The sequence below is a fragment of the Anser anser genome (genome assembly GCF_964211835.1).
Source record: "Anser anser genome assembly, chromosome: 1".
NCBI classification, from domain to species: Eukaryota; Metazoa; Chordata; class Aves; order Anseriformes; family Anatidae; genus Anser; species Anser anser.
Window position 1 is genome coordinate 66,531,780 of NC_139720.1, and position 17,611 is coordinate 66,549,390.

At 40.7% G+C, this 17,611-nt stretch overlaps 1 protein-coding gene across 50 annotated transcripts in view; it reads left to right on the forward strand.

Moving 5' to 3' along the window:
- Nucleotides 1-17,611, forward strand: part of CACNA1C (calcium voltage-gated channel subunit alpha1 C) — a 494,083-nt gene that overhangs the window by 400,795 nt on the left and 75,677 nt on the right. For 28 of the 50 annotated variants that reach the window (XM_083821259.1, XM_083821274.1, XM_083821245.1 and 25 more), the window contains 10 exons: nt 2,036-2,168; nt 3,499-3,628; nt 7,505-7,564; nt 11,315-11,421; nt 12,452-12,539; nt 12,983-13,090; nt 13,775-13,827; nt 13,935-14,081; nt 14,865-15,066; nt 15,550-15,708. In XM_083821259.1, the coding sequence (XP_083677385.1) occupies nt 2,036-2,168; nt 3,499-3,628; nt 7,505-7,564; nt 11,315-11,421; nt 12,452-12,539; nt 12,983-13,090; nt 13,775-13,827; nt 13,935-14,081; nt 14,865-15,066; nt 15,550-15,708 (1,187 nt within the window). Of the gene's footprint in view, nt 1-2,035; nt 2,169-3,498; nt 3,629-7,504; nt 7,565-7,700; nt 7,761-11,314; nt 11,422-12,451; nt 12,540-12,982; nt 13,091-13,774; nt 13,828-13,934; nt 14,082-14,864; nt 15,067-15,549; nt 15,709-17,611 lie in introns of all 50 variants that reach the window. The other 22 variants (XM_083821285.1, XM_083821290.1, XM_083821248.1 and 19 more) reach the window with 3 other exon arrangements.

A 17,611-nucleotide genomic window follows, 5' to 3' on the forward strand; every position in this document is an offset into this window, starting at 1 on the left:
TTTTCCAGTCTGAAGATAGGTGGCTGTTATAATCATTAATATATTTCTTGCTCTGTGACAGACATTAGAAAAAGAGGAGAGAAGCAATGTTCCTTATGGTCTTTATGAGGCTGATCCTTCTGCTAAGAGTCCATTTTCCTGAGGCATTTTTTCATACCCATTTGAAAAAGTTTTTTTATAAAAAAAATAAAATAAAAAACACTTTGAGAAAAGCTTTCTTTAAGAAAAGGAGTGATCTTATAATGAATGCACAGAACTGGGACTCAGAATACTAGTCTTTTAAGTGAAAGCTCTCAAACGTCCTACATGATCATGGACATAAGTACTCCAGACTGTTAAAGAAAAGGAATGTGCTTACCTCAGTCCTTGTCAGCCCACTTTGAAATCTATAGATAAGAGGTGCAAGTGCAAAGTGTTGTAATATTATATAAATATAAGCATTAACATTAACAACATTTTTTCAAGTACTATGCACAAAACTACTTCTGAAAGAATAAAGTCTGTAGAATGGATATTATGAAGTGTTTTAGAACGTGAAATTGAGCTGTTAAAAAATGGACCTGCTTAGAAAGTCCAAACTCTGTGTACCAGATCAAACATTTATTCAAAGATCTATCAAGTGAATTTAGCTGAACTCTTGCTACCAGAAGTGTAAAGAAAGAATCCTATTTGCATGCCATAATGACATGCATTGAAAAGGCCACTTTTCTCCTGTCTCTGACATCTAGACGGGATCTATGTTGATAGACGCACCAGCATCTTTCTGATGCATCCATTACCAGATCAAGTACCATATCCAATCCTAAAGGAATAGATTCTTTCTGGAATTTATTTCACTTCATGGAGTTAAGATAAACCTTTTTAACTAGTGTTTCCGCCTTTGCGTTGGCTGGAAGATGAATCAGTTGTATCTTACCTGTCAGGCACCCTTCTTAAAATATTTCTTCCTGTCTTGCTAATTAAATGAGAGGATTGCAAACTTCAAAATATCAAAATCCTATCATATCATTTACAAAACAGCATCTGATTTCAGCAGGTAGAAGAAATCCTCAAAGGTGGAAGGTTCTCTTTCACATGCCACTTAGCTTCCATCTCTACATTTTCTTCCTTGAGGGTACTCAGTGATGTGGCAATGGCTTCATGAAGAGCTCTTACAAAGAGGAGAAAGAAAGGTCCTGATAAGCTGGAGAAAGGGTCTGAAGAAAATAAGATGCAGTTCAATAAGGATGAGGTCAAAGTGTCACTCTTGGGAATAGTCAGCAGCACAAATGCAGGGGGAAGTGACAGGCTAGGCAACCATTCTGTGGTACAGAATCTGTGGTTCATGCAAATCAGAAACTGATGGCAAATTAATACAAGAATGTGAAGAGAAGAAGTGTCCATGAAGAACATTTAAACAGGAAAACAGTATTATAAATATAAGAGGTAATTAACTCTCCTTTGCACCAGTAGGACCTCAACTGCAGGTTAATCCTGCAGACAATCCAAAGGAAAGTAGTGAGAATGATCAGAGATCTAGAAAACAAAGCACCTCAGGAAAGACTTGTTTTTGTCTAGGAACAGGAAAGCCCGGCAGAAACATAGTAATGGTCCTCAACTATGTAAAAGCCTTCTGCAAGAGGAAGGGAATTACCTCTTTTTCTGTGTCCATGAAAAAAAAATACAACAGATAATGGATTTAGACTACAGCAAGAAAAGAAAGATTAAAGTTAGTCATTAGGGGAAGCTATTTTGCAGAAGGGACGGTGAAGCATATGAGGAGATTGTTGTGAGGATATTGTGGATTTATCAGCATTGATGGTTTTGCAAACAGACTAGATCTATATTTGCCAGGATGGACGCTGGGCAGTGGATGGTGCCTTGGAGAAGGGAAGTGGACAAGGAACCTCAGGCTTTCATCATCTTATTTTGATGATTCTAAGTTTTTAGCTCTAGTTCCAACAGAAACAAATGCCACGGTACTCTATAAGGGGTAGTATTATGCATAAAATAAAAGCATTTTGTGTGAAATAAAAAATAAAGATGTTTCTTGCAGCAGAGGAAGATGAGGAAGAACCTGAGATGCCTGTTGGCCCTCGACCTCGCCCAATGTCTGAACTGCACCTCAAGGAAAAGGCTGTGCCCATGCCTGATGCCAGTGCTTTTTTCATCTTCAGTCCTAACAACAGGTATTTAAGAGGCTGCTCAGCTGCAGCAAGGAGGAGAAGAGCAGGTACCCCTTTCACAGTGGTCCCCAAAGGTTATGTTGTGCAGAGCTCCCTTCCAAAAGTTAATATCAGAGACCACCTTTGACCACTCTGTCTTTCACCCTGGCATAAAATCTCCGTGTAAGCAGAAATGTAGAAAGCACTCTGACAGCATTAAGTGGGAGGACAGGGCACCTGCAAGTCTGATTGAAGACACAAATCATCAAAGCTTTGGAAATAACAGCCTCAGAGGCAAGTCAGTAATTGGAACTACCCAACAAATTCAGGTCCAAACTGCAAGCAAGCCATCGTGCAGTCAGGCAAGCATGAGGCTGGAGCTTCTTGTCCTAATATCTTCTCAAAAAATACTCCCAGTAAGGAGTTCCTGTCTTTCTGCTTGTCACTGACCAAGAACAAGCGTGCAAGAAAAGAAACGAGGAGGATAAGAGTCCATAGAACTGAGGGGAGGCTGAGAAGAATTGTCTTTCTCTCACACTCTTCCCTCAGGCTTCTCCATACAGTGTGGCTTCACATTGCCCCACTTCTCTTTCCAATACCAATGCGTGAGATCAGTGCCATGAGTGGAGGGCTGAGCAGGGCCCACAAGGGAATATATCTTTTAAAGGTTCAGAAATTATCTCACTGTTCAGTGATCTGTACAGTGTCATGTATCCGAATGTCTCCCTTGGGGACTTTGCCTCCAAACAGTCTGAAAGTAAGGCAGGGCCGTAAAAGCACAGCAGAATTCAGAGCCTGTCTTCCCACAGCAGGGCTTGTGCCACTCCTCCTTGGTATGTGCAACAGGGAGAGCCTGATGATGACTGGGACTCATGGACTCTAATGTCAGCTTTGCCACCCACACACTGTTGCTTGTTGGAAAAGTAAATTAACCTCTGCAATCATCTGTAAAATTGCTATAATAGGGGCTTGGAGGCTTAACAGCCAAAAGTAGAGGTAAATAGATTAATGAAGTGCCTCTAGAATTATCCATAGGACTGTTATAAAGTTTAACTCCTCATATCCTGCTATCATTGTATGGAAGGCACATATCTAAATCACACACCAAGCATGAGTCCTGCAGGCAGCCAGTCACCATCACTGCATGACACAGAGAGCCAAGGCTGCCCAGCACCTAGCAGGGCAAAGCAGAGCTGCCTGGGCCATTGCTCTCCCTGCTGCAGGGGCAGAGGGAAGCTGCTCTGCAGAGCAATCCTCCAGGGCCAGTCTTGCCAGCAAAAGAGGAAGAGGGAAATGTTTCCCAGGTTTTGCTGTTCTCTGAGAGATAAAGTTATGCCTCTCCTCTCTCTTTCAGGTTTCGTGTCCACTGCCATCGAATCGTTAATGATAACATTTTCACCAACCTGATCCTATTTTTCATCTTGCTCAGCAGCATCTCCCTGGCAGCTGAGGACCCCGTCCGACACCTCTCCTTTAGGAACCAAGTATGCTTACCATACTCCTTCCCTCGCTGTGTATTAGAGGCGTGGTACAAGCAGATCATGAGTCGTAGCCAGGAAAGGCAGAAAATACTGCATCAGAGGCTTTGGGAGTGATTCTCTGCCCTGATTTTTACCTTTTGTACACTATGTGTAAAATCATTGTTTTTTGCAGGGAACATGAATCAGTGCAGAATTTGGCCTCTAGTTCGTTTCAGAAGTGTCTGTTAGGGGTAGAAGGACAGGAGACTGAAGCAAAATTATTGCTCCCTGGAATTTAAGGCATTAAAAATGGGCCGTAGAAACATTGATTGGGGTTCAGATAATTCAAATTCAGGGGATTTACAAGTTCCCTTTGGAATGTTTCCTCTCCTGCCACTTGTTTGTTTGTTTGTTTTCTTTTTGGTTTTGTTTTTTTTTTCTTTTGAGCTAAAAAGCCCAAGGCCTGATTTTCTCTTTGTTCACACTGGTTGTGAATCAGGAGTAAAATTCTTGAGTTTGATGCAGTCACTTTGGAGGAAATTGGTGTCATCAAGGTTATAATCAGGCTGCTTGAGTGCAACCTGCAAAGCTATCACTGAGTTTGAGATAATCCTCAGAAAATATGCTGTGCTCCTCTCCTTGCCAGGCTGGGGGAAGAAGAGGAAGGCATTCATCACATAGATACATTCTCACCTTTTTCCTGACCATTCATATTAGCCTTTTGAAATGTTCAGTACTTAACTGCCAGTGGTAGTTTCCATTTATCTGGGGTCATACAGGAATCACAACTGCCAGCAGTCATATATGAGACTTATGACCTCTGCTGTCTGCAGTGGCATTTTGGTGCCTTTAAGCTGGAGGAACTTTCTAGGCATAAACAGTGGGCCATTTATTTACTTATTAATATTAAAACTTTAATTTAATGCTCATTGTTCTACCTAGCAGAAGAATTCTGGCCTGAGCCTTCATTTAAATGCACATGTGCATGCAGAGAAGGTGCTAATGGAAGCTGATTCCTGAACGTATCTCAGCATTGCTTTGCATTTTGTCCTGAAGAAGGGTGCTAAATAGTAGTCAAACGCGTCAGTAATGATCCACTTGTGCATGGCTGAGTGTGCCCACCATTTAGGGCTAAATGTATGTCAACATGTATTAGCACTGCAGAATGATGTCAGCTGGCATATGGGCTTCTGACATTCCACAGAATCTGCTGTACAATCTATAGCAGAGATATTTAAATGAGAAAAAGAAAAGAAAAGAAAAGAAAAGAAAAGAAAAGAAAAGAAAAGAAAAGAAAAGAAAAGAAAAGAAAAGAAAAGAAAAGAAAAGAAAAGAAAAGAAAAGAAAAGAAAAGAAAAGAAAAGAAAAGAAAAGAAAAGAAAAGAAAAGAAAAGAAAAGAAAAGAAAAGAAAAGAAAAGAAAAGAGTAGTGAAAACTGTGAAAGATAAAAGTGAAAGTGAAAGATAAAAGAGCTGAAACTTTGGTGCAAAGTGGCAAAGTGTTGTCTTGTGTATTTGAACCTGCTGATGTTGCACTGATGTGTTTAATTTTTACAGGTACAGGTGTTTAAAATGTATCATGCAAGGGGACACTGACAAGATGTTTGGGTTGCAAATGTTGTCTGCCTTTACACTTTGACAGTAGAACAGTAAGACTGGATCCTGCTCAGTGCCTGGGAGGGAAAGCAAGCAAGATGAATACAAACACGCTGCCTTGCCCTCATGCTGGGACAACATAATCAGGCGTTCACCTTCTGTGGCCCTGTACTGCTGTTGATACAAACTGTCCCAGAGCAGGAAGACAGGAACAGAGAGAACCTCCTCCTGCAAGGGCTAGCAAAGAGGCTTGGATATTTCATCTGTCCTGGGGTGGGCTAGTGGCTGCATCTTTCCTGTGTCACACAGGGCTCAGGCAGCAAGTCTGTGGAAGTGCCTCTCCAGTCTGATCAAAGAGCCTTCAAATCCCAAGCAAGACATAAAACTTTATGGTCTCACAATATTCTCCTGTTTGCATCCTGGCAAGGTGCTCTTTCATTTTAATATATTCTGGATTAAATATATATTTAGATAATAATAAGTATGCCTGCTGGTAAACAGTACCACCTGCACAGGTGGGAAGTGATCATTTCCATTAGGCGTGATTTCATCTATATGGAATGTCTTTACTAGCTGCAGCTTTGGGGCCAGATTCACCAGTATGCCGTAGCTGCTTTGCAGTGCTCTGGTGATGTAAAGCAGCTGCAGGCCCAGCTTAATCATCCACTTTAATCAAGTTTATGGCTGCTTTATGTCAATGGAGTCATGCAAAGCAGCCTTAGAGTACCCATGAATTTGGCACATACATTATAAAATTATACCATTGATATAATAACCAAATGTCAGGACCTAGAAGGCAGCAATGCAAGGGGACATTTCCGGCTATAATGTGTGGGAATTAATATAGAATGCAACTGAGGTCTGTCCATCCTTGAAAAGGCCCTTTTTTAATTTGCAAAAAAAAAAAAATTATAGACCCTAAGCCATCCTCAAAGAAGAGAAAACAACTTCTGCGTAAGTCTTGGGGTCAAAAATCCAGCAGTAACCTAAGGGGCTTTAGGTTATGCAGCAGGAGTAAATGATATATGTCCCCATTTGACCTTCATTGTCAGCAAATCACTCTAGGTTGGGGTCATGCTTAAAGGGTGCAATATAAATTAACCCTGTAGTTTGCAATAGCTACCGATTGCCCATGGCATACCAAGCTGTAAGAATCTAGCCACCTTTGAGTTTGTATTAGAGCAAGACCATCTAGATACAATAAAGAGATGTGGGATGGGAAGGATAGTTCTGTATGTTTACTAGTATTTTAGCACTAAAGGATTAAATTTGAAAATGATCAAGTTTCTACTGCTTCCTTATATTGGCCTTCAGGTTTAGAACTTGGTTAAGCTAAAACAACAGTAATCCAAGGGCACAATACTTTTGGTTTTAACCATTTGCGGTATAGATAACGTCAAAATGGTTTGGGATATTGGAATATATTGGTAACAAATGGAGTCCAATTCTGGTCCCAGTAGTAAGTTTAAAAGTTTCCATTTACTTTTGTGAGCTGTAGGTCAATGGGCAGTGAAAGACATCTCCATCCTTGATGCTGTTACTTAGAAAAATCACTTAACCCTTCCAGACTTGCTGTTGCCTTCTGTGACACTTTAGGGCCCCTTCTTGTGGTCTGCTATGCATGCCATAGGTATGCCCACCACTGGGTCTAAGTTCATTGGAACAAGGGGTGTTTCAGCTTGCCTGTTACACAGAATGCCAATGGAAAGATGCAAGATATAAGTTAGGCACATTTAGTGCATGATCAAATTATGGTCACTGTGATTCTGTTCAATTGGCAGAGTATTTGTTATTCATCCTAATCCAGGGCAAGTCAGGGTATAGAAAAAAATGAGCTAGAGCATCAATTTGCAGTCTGTTTTTCTTCCTTCACAAGAGACACAAAACAAGCCTGAATGGCAGTTAGTGAGAAAAAATCTCATGTTTTCCACTGAGAGACCAGATATCCTTGTATTCTCAGTTTGGAAATCTGTTTGTGAAAAAAACTTGAATTGTCTGTGCGTTATCACATTAAGAAAAAAAAAATAGAAAAAAAAATCCTATAACAACAACCAAAAGCTTGTTTTCCCTCCACAGCCTTTATGGGATTGTAACTCCGAAAAGATTTCATGTAATGTGCTGCTTGTCCTATGTGCCAGGACCTTCACTGCACTCAACAGGACGTCATTACAAAACCATTTCCTATATAGCCCTCCTTGTTCCCTTGTTAGGAGACTTGTGCATTTGATTTTGAACTGTGATTTCCCATTCTGGTGGCCAGTCACTGATCTACCCTCCCCACTCCTATTCCCTTTTGTTTTTACAGATTCTCTTTTATTTTGATATAGTTTTTACTGTCATTTTCACCATTGAAATTGCTCTGAAGGTAAAGTGCCCATCTTCTCTACCATTACCTGTTCACAAGCTTACTAGTTTTCTGCCACTATCTGTTGCTAACACACACGCCTGTTTGTTCCTGGGTCACGCTCAGTACAACTAACCCGATTGTGCTTATTTTTCAGATCCTAGGCAATGCAGACTATGTCTTCACTAGTATCTTTACATTAGAAATTATTCTTAAGGTAACCAATCTGAGCAATAAACTCATTTTCTGCTTCTTTTTTTCTTTCTTTCTTTCTTTCTTTCTTTCTTTCTCTCTCTCTCTCTCTCTCTCTCTCTCTCGCCCTCTCTTGCTCTCTCTTTTTTTTTTTTTTTTAACTCCAGTATTATCTCTACACAAAAGATTGCTTATCTTTTGGTTTTATGCTTTTGGTAGTTGCTTAAAAAGAAGTCTTATGTGAAGTTTTGATATTCAGACTTATAAGGCGAATATCAACACAATGCTTTTTTAGGGGAAATGCAATGACAGGATGACAAGTAAGAGGACCAAGAAAAAGGCCTTCACTCCAGAAACTGCTCTCACTACCATGTCTTTCCAAAACAGGACTTATTTGCTGTACAAAGAATCCCGAGCTCATGCTCCTGTTATACATGCTACAACTCAAAGAGAAGGTCTCAGTTCTGCACAAGTCATGAGGCTGGGCCAAAGAGCAGCCAATACCTTATGGAAGGTTATAGGGTGCACAGCCAAATAGGAGCCAGGCAGTGATTCCACCAGGGAGTACAGTGCAAAAGCTCATGTTTTAGGAGCGGAGAGTTAACCAAGAATACAAATCACCGAAACATGAGGGACTGTGGCTACAAATGAATATTGCTGCACTGCCTGTTTAAAACCTGGCTTCACATTTCCCAGAAAACATGCTCTATACCAAAGGAAATGTGCAGGAGAATGTTTTAGCTCAGAAGAAAATAAAAATAGGCTGCCTCATTCTTAACTCTAATTTTCCCAAATTTGTAGCCTAATAATTTAAATAACAGTAATTGGGCAAAGTTCTGGCTTTCTAAATGCTAGGTTCATTTGGCAGCTTGTTTATTTTTCTCAGCAGGCTAGTTCTAAGTGCTGGCCTGCAGCACCTTAGAGTTGCTCAGATCTTGCAACTCAAGACCCTAATAACAGTATCCATACTGGAGGCTGGCAAGTAGGGTGGCCCCTACATATTTTTGTAGAGAGGAATGCTTTTTGACATGATTTTAAATCAGCAAAGCCATAATATTCTCCAAAGAGGTGTGCATATTATGCTGCTGTGCAGTGTGCATCTGTGTTTACACAATAAATCTGAATGTGCACACGCCAAATAGCCTATCAAAAAGGCTTGTCAAAAAAGGAAAACATCTTAACAGCAACACTTAAAATCAAAATTGCAGTTCAAGTCTTAGCTTTCTATACCAGGGCACCTTTCCACCTGTTCGAACTTACAGTAGCAATTCTGCTGCCATTGAAGCAAATGGTAACACTCCTAACGACTTTAGGGGAATCAGAACGTAACCTAACCCACTGGTGTATTGCTCTGTTTTCATCAGGGAAGCGTACTGCATAGTACCTGTTTCCGAGCTTCCTGATGCCCTCCCATTAACTTCAATGGATTTAGGTCACCACCCTTGGATTTTCTCCAAGTACAAGTGGGAGAGGAGTGCAAAGAATACTAATATTTAATAAATTCTTCTGTTCTTATCCCATCAGTTCCTGCCTCACAAGTTTCTGGGTTTCTCCAGGCCTGTTTCTCTGCTGCCTTTCATTAAGCACAATCTTTTGCACAACAGAAAAGTTGATGTAAACAGTAAGAAGCAAAAGAACAAATAACTATATGATTATCAAGACTGTAGAGAAACAAACTTATCTGCCCCCATGTTGCTGACAACACCTCCAAGCCCACACTGCCATGGTGGATTCTGATGAACGTTAGCAAGGTGACCAACTTTGCAATGTTTTGAACATGCCATTGAAGATAGTTATGGTTTAGTTTTAAATGGCACCCTAAGAGTTTTGTTCAGTGTACCAGGTGGGAGGCAGACACAGGTTACATACTCTTTGAGAGTCTCTTCTTAAATAAAAAATCTCCCAACCACAGTTTGTATAGAACTTAAATTCAACAGAGCTTCCCCTCCTGATTTCAATGGTGTCTCCTTTTTTTCAAGTTTGCCATACAAAATATAATCAGTAAAGGGCATCTTTACCACCTTTGTTATGGCAAGAACCCCCCCATTCCCGAATCAAATGTGTCTATAAGTATAAATTCTAAACCAAGACGAGTTTATACTTCCTCCCCTTCTCAGTTCTGTCTGACTGATTGATAGTTGGCTCCCTGATGTCATGGATGTTTGGTGAAAAAATTATCTGATATACCATTTGCCCTTCCACCATCCTCTGGCTACCTAATTGTCACAGGTAGGCAAGGCTGGAAGCCACTAGTAGCTATGCCATCCTGAGCTACTAGCCAGAAAACTCCCGTTTTAATTTCTAGTTCATACTTCTCAGCTGGAAGAGTCTGGTCATTGAGGAACAGTCTAATGACGTCTGCTTCAGGTTACTTTAGACATCTAACTTAGATGAGATTCAGAGGACTGAATTTACAAGCCTATGTTCCTAACCCAGGTAATGAAATGAGATTAGCAGTTGGGGGAATGGGGTTTCTGCAAAGCAGTTACGTTAGATCACTTACTGATGCTAAGGTAGGTGGTAAAAATAAGATTATCACTTCTCCCTCTTTCGCCATGCCAGACTCATCTAGTCGCATTCTAAAACTGAGCTCATTCTAAAATTCAGAGTCAGGACCTTTGCTCTCCTGAGCTCAGAATTGTGACATTGTGGCTGAGACCCATTTCTGTTTATACTGGTTCTTAATCCAGTTCTGGAGCTGTGACATCCTCCTCAGCGCCAGCAAGTATTCAATAATCCTTTGTATGCAGAAGGGGCAGGACCTCCCTTGTAAAATATGTAAAATCTTTCCCTTCCTCATCTGGGTGATATTCATAATGACTACGTCCACAAAGAGGCTTCTTGGTCTCAAGGAACATTACCTTGGGTTCTGTTAGGAAAACAAAGGAGAAAATGGAACTGCTTCTAGAATAAAAAGGGAGGAAACTGTGTAGAGGTAGGAAAAAGCATATGGGATTGAGCTGAACAGAAGTAGCAAACTGAAGAGAACAGGAATTCTGCCTGATGCTTCAGTGCAGCTCTAAAGCATGAAATCCTGGAGGGATTCTGTTCTTTCTTCAAAGAAGAAAGAGAGCTCAACTGTCCACTGCAGCCGATATAAGCATTGAAAAACATCACAAAAGAGCCCTTTTTGTTTCATGTGTTTTATTCAATTTAACTAAAGAGGCCTTTATATAATACTAGTATCATACTCACAAGTGTCCTCTGCCATTGGAAAAATGAAAAAATAAATAAATAAATGCATAGGATTGCAATGAGTAGTTTTTGCAAATACTCTTTTTGCTGCTTTACTGATTCAGTATGTTATATACTCTGTGCAGTCTAAGTGCGTATTTTTCTCACTGCACCTAGTGTTGGCTTTCCATAGTTAGGTCTTTCATAGTTATCTTACTGTCTTCTTCACTCTCTCTTCTCTCCATGGGGACTCAACTTCTCCTTTGGGGCCTGAGGGTAGATTGTCTTGTCTATGTTAGAAATACCACCCCTACCCAAATATATACTCTGAGCACAACCAGATGGGTTTGGTTTCTGAACAGATGTTAACGGCAAAGTGTGTTTGTGTCGTGTGCCTTCCTGCAGATGACCGCATACGGAGCTTTCCTCCATAAGGGCTCCTTCTGCAGAAACTATTTCAACATCTTAGACCTGCTGGTGGTCAGCGTTTCTCTCATCTCCTTTGGGATCCAGTGAGTGAGCTGTTTTCAATCGGTTGTTTTTTTGGGACAGGAGGGCTGGGCTGGGAGATGATACCTAAATCTCATTCTCTTATCTGGGTAAGATTTTTCTCATGAGCCTGGAGGTATTTTTCTCAGATGATTCAAGAGGCATTAAAATTCATTCTCATGAGGGGATGTGATAATTGGGAAATGCTATACTAATGACCTGGAGGGAACATCTTCCAGAAAGAGCAAATGAGAACAAGAAATTTGATCCACTGGGAATCATAACACTCAGCTTTGTTCCAAGATTTCTGAGTCACTTTATCAGTTCAGGACAGTTAAGTGACTTACTGTTCCTTCCCAGAGCTCTCATTACCTCTTTATAAAATGGGATGATAGTGATTTCCTACTTCCTAATATACCACAAGTCTTGGTCAATGGAAGATCATCAAGTGCTTCAAAAGCTACGTAAGAATCTGCAGAGCACTGGTGGCAGCATCAGTTGAGCCTGCTTCTGTCACTCCATTTTGTATTGGTTGATTTGCTAATTTGCTTAATAAGTTATAGGACCTACCTGGACAGTATACCTGTAATGCCTGAGTCACCTGAAGTGTCCATTCTTCTGTGAATATTTCAGCAGAGAAGCTCTCTATGAGCCCTGTCGGAAAATGTCTTGCAATGCCTACATATTGGCACAATTTCCATCAGAAAGCTATAGAATATTTGGCAACTTGCCCTGCTTATAAAAATAAATAAATAAAAATCCCTGCTCATGTTGCATTCCCTTCAGTAATACAACAGAGACGGTGAAAGCCAGGAGAATGTATACTGATGCTGCATAGATCAGGAAGCAAGACCTACGAAGGTAGCACCAGCGAGTGATTTCCTTATTCCTGAGATGCCAGAGCAAGTAGAAATGAATTTACTCTCTAGCTACCCTAAGCATCCTAAGGTTATGTAGGACTTCAGATGAGAAAGAGTGGATGAAATCCATCTGTCCTTGCAGCACACCCCCTATATTGCTGTCTGTCTCAAGCGTTCCAATACTTTCTTCCAGGTCCAGTGCCATCAATGTGGTGAAGATCCTGCGTGTTTTGCGAGTACTTAGACCACTGAGGGCCATCAACAGAGCCAAAGGGCTAAAGGTTAGAAGAGTCCCAATGCATTCTGTAAAGTATAAATCTGAGTTATTTCAGGCTGCAAGGACTTTTGCAACAGTTCAAGTAGTGTTTAAGCCTCACCACAAAGATTATATGATGTTGTTTTCTGGGGTTACAGATGGGCTCGCAAGCCTTACTCTATTAGTTAAATTCCTTCCTGTGGGCCTGGTGGGTGCCCAACTATGTAAGACTCTGCTACTGGACTATTCAGAGAGCTAAGCGTTGGAATTTTCCTACCACTCTTTGCTTGCTTCTATAATGATAAAAGTAACAAGTTGGTTTTCTCTCCCCTTTCCTGAGACATTACTTAATGGGTAATAGTTAAATGAAATATTTGTATTTGTCATTGTAGCCTTGGGCTTCACTCCTAGCCAGCGCAGCTCAGAACAGTCCTGCAAGTTACTTTTGTTCCTATCTTCCATTTGCAGCATGTGGTCCAGTGTGTGTTTGTCGCCATCCGAACCATCGGAAACATTGTGATTGTCACAACTTTGCTGCAGTTCATGTTTGCCTGCATTGGAGTTCAGTTGTTCAAGGTAAAACCATTGGACCCGTTCATCCAACCATTACACTAAGCTGTTTTCTCGGGTGGGAAGAAAAATATGAAAAACCTTGAGGAGGGGAGATGGAATCTTCCCGTGTGAAAGGCAGTGTGGGCACCGTCGTAGTTACCTGGGCTCCTGCTACCAGGAGTTCCCCAAAACTGGATCAGGTATTTTCAGAACTGCTGTGCTTCACCTGTAACGGTAAGAAATCACCAGTAACATCAGTAAGCCTATTTTCCAAATTGCTCGTGGCATGACAAATGAAGGGGGCTGTTCTAAGGGATTGGTAATTACAGGCTGTCTACCTTCCATTTTACAGAAGATGGGGTATGCCAGCTAATTACTGGAGGTTACTCATTCACTTCCTTACATCTGCTTTTATTTCTGTGCCCTTCACCACCCTTCGGACAATTAGTGTTTGGCAGCACTCAGGGCACATGCACCTCAGGACACACAGAGAAAAACACTGTGCAAGCAGATGAAAGCCTGTGCTCTTGAACTACCTAGACGTAGGCAACTCTTGATACAGTTTGTTCACATCTGCCTGCAAAAGAGCATGTAAACATACCCACAGTAGTTAAGCAAGTAGTAAGTGCAGCCACCTTGGTACATGACCTGCCCTAACCCTTGCACTGTCAGGAAAGGAGGCTTCATTCTTCTTTCTTCCTCTTCAAGGGCAAACTCTATAGCTGCACTGATAGCTCCAAGCAGACAGCAGCAGAATGCAGGTGAGTCTGACCTTTCCCACTCAGCCCCTTTCCCTGGCCACATGCTCTCAGGGCCTGGCACTGGAAGTGCAGTTCTGTCACATTCTCTCTCTCCTCTCCACCCACAGAGGGTACTACATTACATACAAGGATGGTGAGGTCAACCAGCCAATGATCCAGCCCCGGAGCTGGGAGAACAGCAAGTTTGACTTTGACAACGTCTTGACTGCCATGATGGCCCTCTTCACTGTCTCGACCTTTGAGGGCTGGCCAGAGTGAGTGCTTCTTGAGATGATGCAACACTAGTAATGTCCTCATTCATTTCAAAAGAGGAAACTCAAATGCAGAGAACAGACTTTCCCATTCTAAGTATTTAAAAAGTCTAAAACATTATATGTAGCAATAGCAGCAGCAGTCATTGTAGTACTAGGTACGTAGTAAATTCCTCAGGACCTGTAGGAATTGTGGTTCCTGTACTTGTAAGCAGTGTATAGCACTGTCTCTGGTTCTTAATAAATGATTGTCAGTAGCAGCAGTAATAACAATATTGATACAAATATTATGTATATAAAGGGATATAAAACGCCTGTCAGGCACTTACCAGTATTGCTAGGTGCTGCAGGTTTCCCCGTGGAGCCAGTGGTCCACTTTGAAATACAGCACTGCTAACTGTGCAATATGGGTAGACACAGGATATCTCACCAGGCTGTCCTCTCTTTGTCACAGGGGCTGAGGACTCCCACAGATCCTCTCAGTCAGTGACATGGGCATGTAAGGTTATCATGGGGTTGCCCTTGAAATGGGTCACAAGGTGATGCTAACAGCAGTGTTAACAAATGTTAAAAGTGCTGAACAGGTTCAAACATATAAAGTTAATAAAAGCTGTGTTCTCTCTTTTGCAAGAGTTTATACTCAGATCAGTGCAAGTCAGTGCATCTGTGAGTGAGGTAATTTTGATACAATCCAAGAAAATCACAAAAATGAGTTTTATAACATCACCTATAAGGCCTCATGACAGCTGCAGATTTTCTCTGCATTGGGCTCCTGTTTGCTTTCAGGTTGCTGTATAGGTCCATTGATTCCCACATGGAGGATGTGGGACCCATCTATAATCACAGGGTTGAGATCTCCATCTTCTTTATTATCTACATCATCATCATTGCTTTCTTCATGATGAACATCTTCGTTGGTTTCGTCATCGTCACATTTCAGGAACAAGGAGAACAAGAATACAAGAACTGTGAGCTGGACAAGAACCAGGTAATTTACAATAACTTACTGCCACTAAGGATAGAAAATACATTGAGAATAAACATTTAAGAGAGAAATATAAACATAGAGGAACATGTGAAAGTGCCAAAAAAATATAAGCTGGCTTCACTACCATCTTTAAGAAAACTGGCTTTAAAAAAAAAAAAAAAAAATCTTGCTGTAAGATTTGCACAAAGGACAGTATTTACTTAAAAATGTGTGCTGTCCCATTTGGTTCACTGAGATTAGATGAGAGTGACAGCACTCTGTGGTCAAAGTAAATATATATGGATCTCTAAAACAGATAGAATATATGCATTCAGATTAGAAAGATTAGAAAATCTTCTTCCAGGCATTGTCATTTCAGAAAATAACTTGAAACACATAGGTTTTATATATATATATACTTGAAACACATTTTTTATATCTGGGAGTATCTGATCGATCCCATATTTTTTTTTGATTTTTAAACTTACCGTGCCTCTTTCACAGCGCCAGTGTGTAGAATACGCCCTGAAGGCCCGGCCCCTGCGGAGATACATCCCTAAAAACCAGTATCAGTACAAAGTTTGGTATGTGGTCAACTCCACCTATTTTGAATACCTGATGTTCGTTTTGATCCTGCTGAACACCATCTGCCTGGCCATGCAAGTAAGTAAGCAAGAAGAAAACCTCACAGGTGGTGAATTATTAGACCTAGTTGGGGGAAATGTAGAAATAACAGAGGCTGAAACCTAATTTCACCTTCACACCATGTGTTGAGGGAGAGGAACATGATAAAAGGCATTGTACTGTGTTCACTCATGATGATATTTAGTTAGAATTAGGAACCTACCTCTCCTCTTTGTGCTAAAATGTGATGCTTTCAACAATCCTGTTTATCTTGTTTTAAAACAAAATTTTAAAAAGTTATATCACTTGCAAATTCAGTGGCCTCTGTAGTAACATGACTTCTCAATTCTGACTTGTCTTCTATGAAATGCAAGAATAAGCCTTGAACTGTCACTCACCTAAGATCTGAATTTCAAATTTTAGCCTTTTCTATGTTAAAAAGTAGGGAGCGAATAAGTTGGCAAACAAGTCAATCAAGGAAAGTGGGAATTGAGGGTCCCTATTATCTCCATTGTTCTACATTAAGAATCATAGAAATTTGTCGAGAAAGAACCTCTAGAAGCTGTATTTTCTACTCCATCACCACAAAGTAGGATCAACTCCACCTAAAGTATTTCTTGATAGTTGTTTGCCTAACTTGCTTCATTAGTGATGCTACTGATTGCTCTACTACCCACTATACTGTGCATTCATTTTCCTTAATGTGTGAGGGGTTTCCAAATATCTAGTGGGAATCCACCAAAGAAACATCTGCAGCTGGATCTACAAGAATAGCAAATAAAGGTAGTAGATTAACATGTGCAGGTGGAAGAGCAGTAAAGGGGAATAAGACATAACCTTTACTAAGTGGTCAGTTAACAAAAAGGAAGTTTTATGTTCTTTTCAGACAGGGAATGAGCCTGTATAGACAAAAACAGTTCTGTACATTTACCCAAGCCTGTCCTTTTCTGGTTTGTACCTTCCACTCTGCCTTTGCCCTTGGTCTCTATCACCTTCCTTTTTGTTTTGAGTCAGTCCCACTCTTCTCTCAGCTGAAGCATCTGCTGCTATACTGTCATGAAGCAACAGAGGGGAACTGTTATGTTCACTTGGAAGCTTTGGAGCATGCTCAGCTGCTATGACATTGGGGCATGCACAGGGCAGATAGATCTAGAAGCTGGTGAGATGTTTGCGAGCCTACAAGCAGGACAGCATCTCCGGAGATTCTAGGAAGTCCATATCCATCCCGAGAAAAGCACAGTTTTTCAAAAACTTACACTTTGGTTCAAACTTAGAAAAGCCACATTCCAGTAAAATTCCAAGTTTTTAACCAAAGACCTGCAGGTACTAGAGTCTTTCAAGGAAAATGTCATGAGCAATTTTGAAAATTCCTCGACAATGGATTTTTTCCCTAGCCTGTCCTTCATCTGTATCTGAATTGTTTTAACTAAAGCTCTTTCAAATAAATCACCCTGATCCAATGCAGAATAGGAAAATTCAGTCCAGGTGGTTAAAACTGTCAAAATTAAGCAACTACAAACAAGGTCTTGTAATATGAACTGAAAGACAACTTCAAAATAAGGTAATCGGTCCCAAGTATAAAGATTTTGAAATAAGGATATGAAAAATGAGGTGGCAAAATCTGCAGAAGACATTATTTGAATTAATCAATAGATTACAGAGCGTAACTTCATAAGATCTTAATAAAGTTAAGTGAATGGTAGCATGATTGCAAATTTAATTCAGAGTTGGCAAATGCAAGATAATGCATATTAGAAAGATATGATGTGAGCTGTTGATGTACTTTGCAGAATCCTGAATCAAGTGCAATTATTTGGGGAGTGCCTTGGTATCATTATGAACAGCTCAGTGAAACCCCCTGTTCACTGCACAGTAGCAATCAAACAAAAAAAGTAACCCAGGTGTTAGGGAAGGGTAAGATAACAAACACAACTGGAAATTG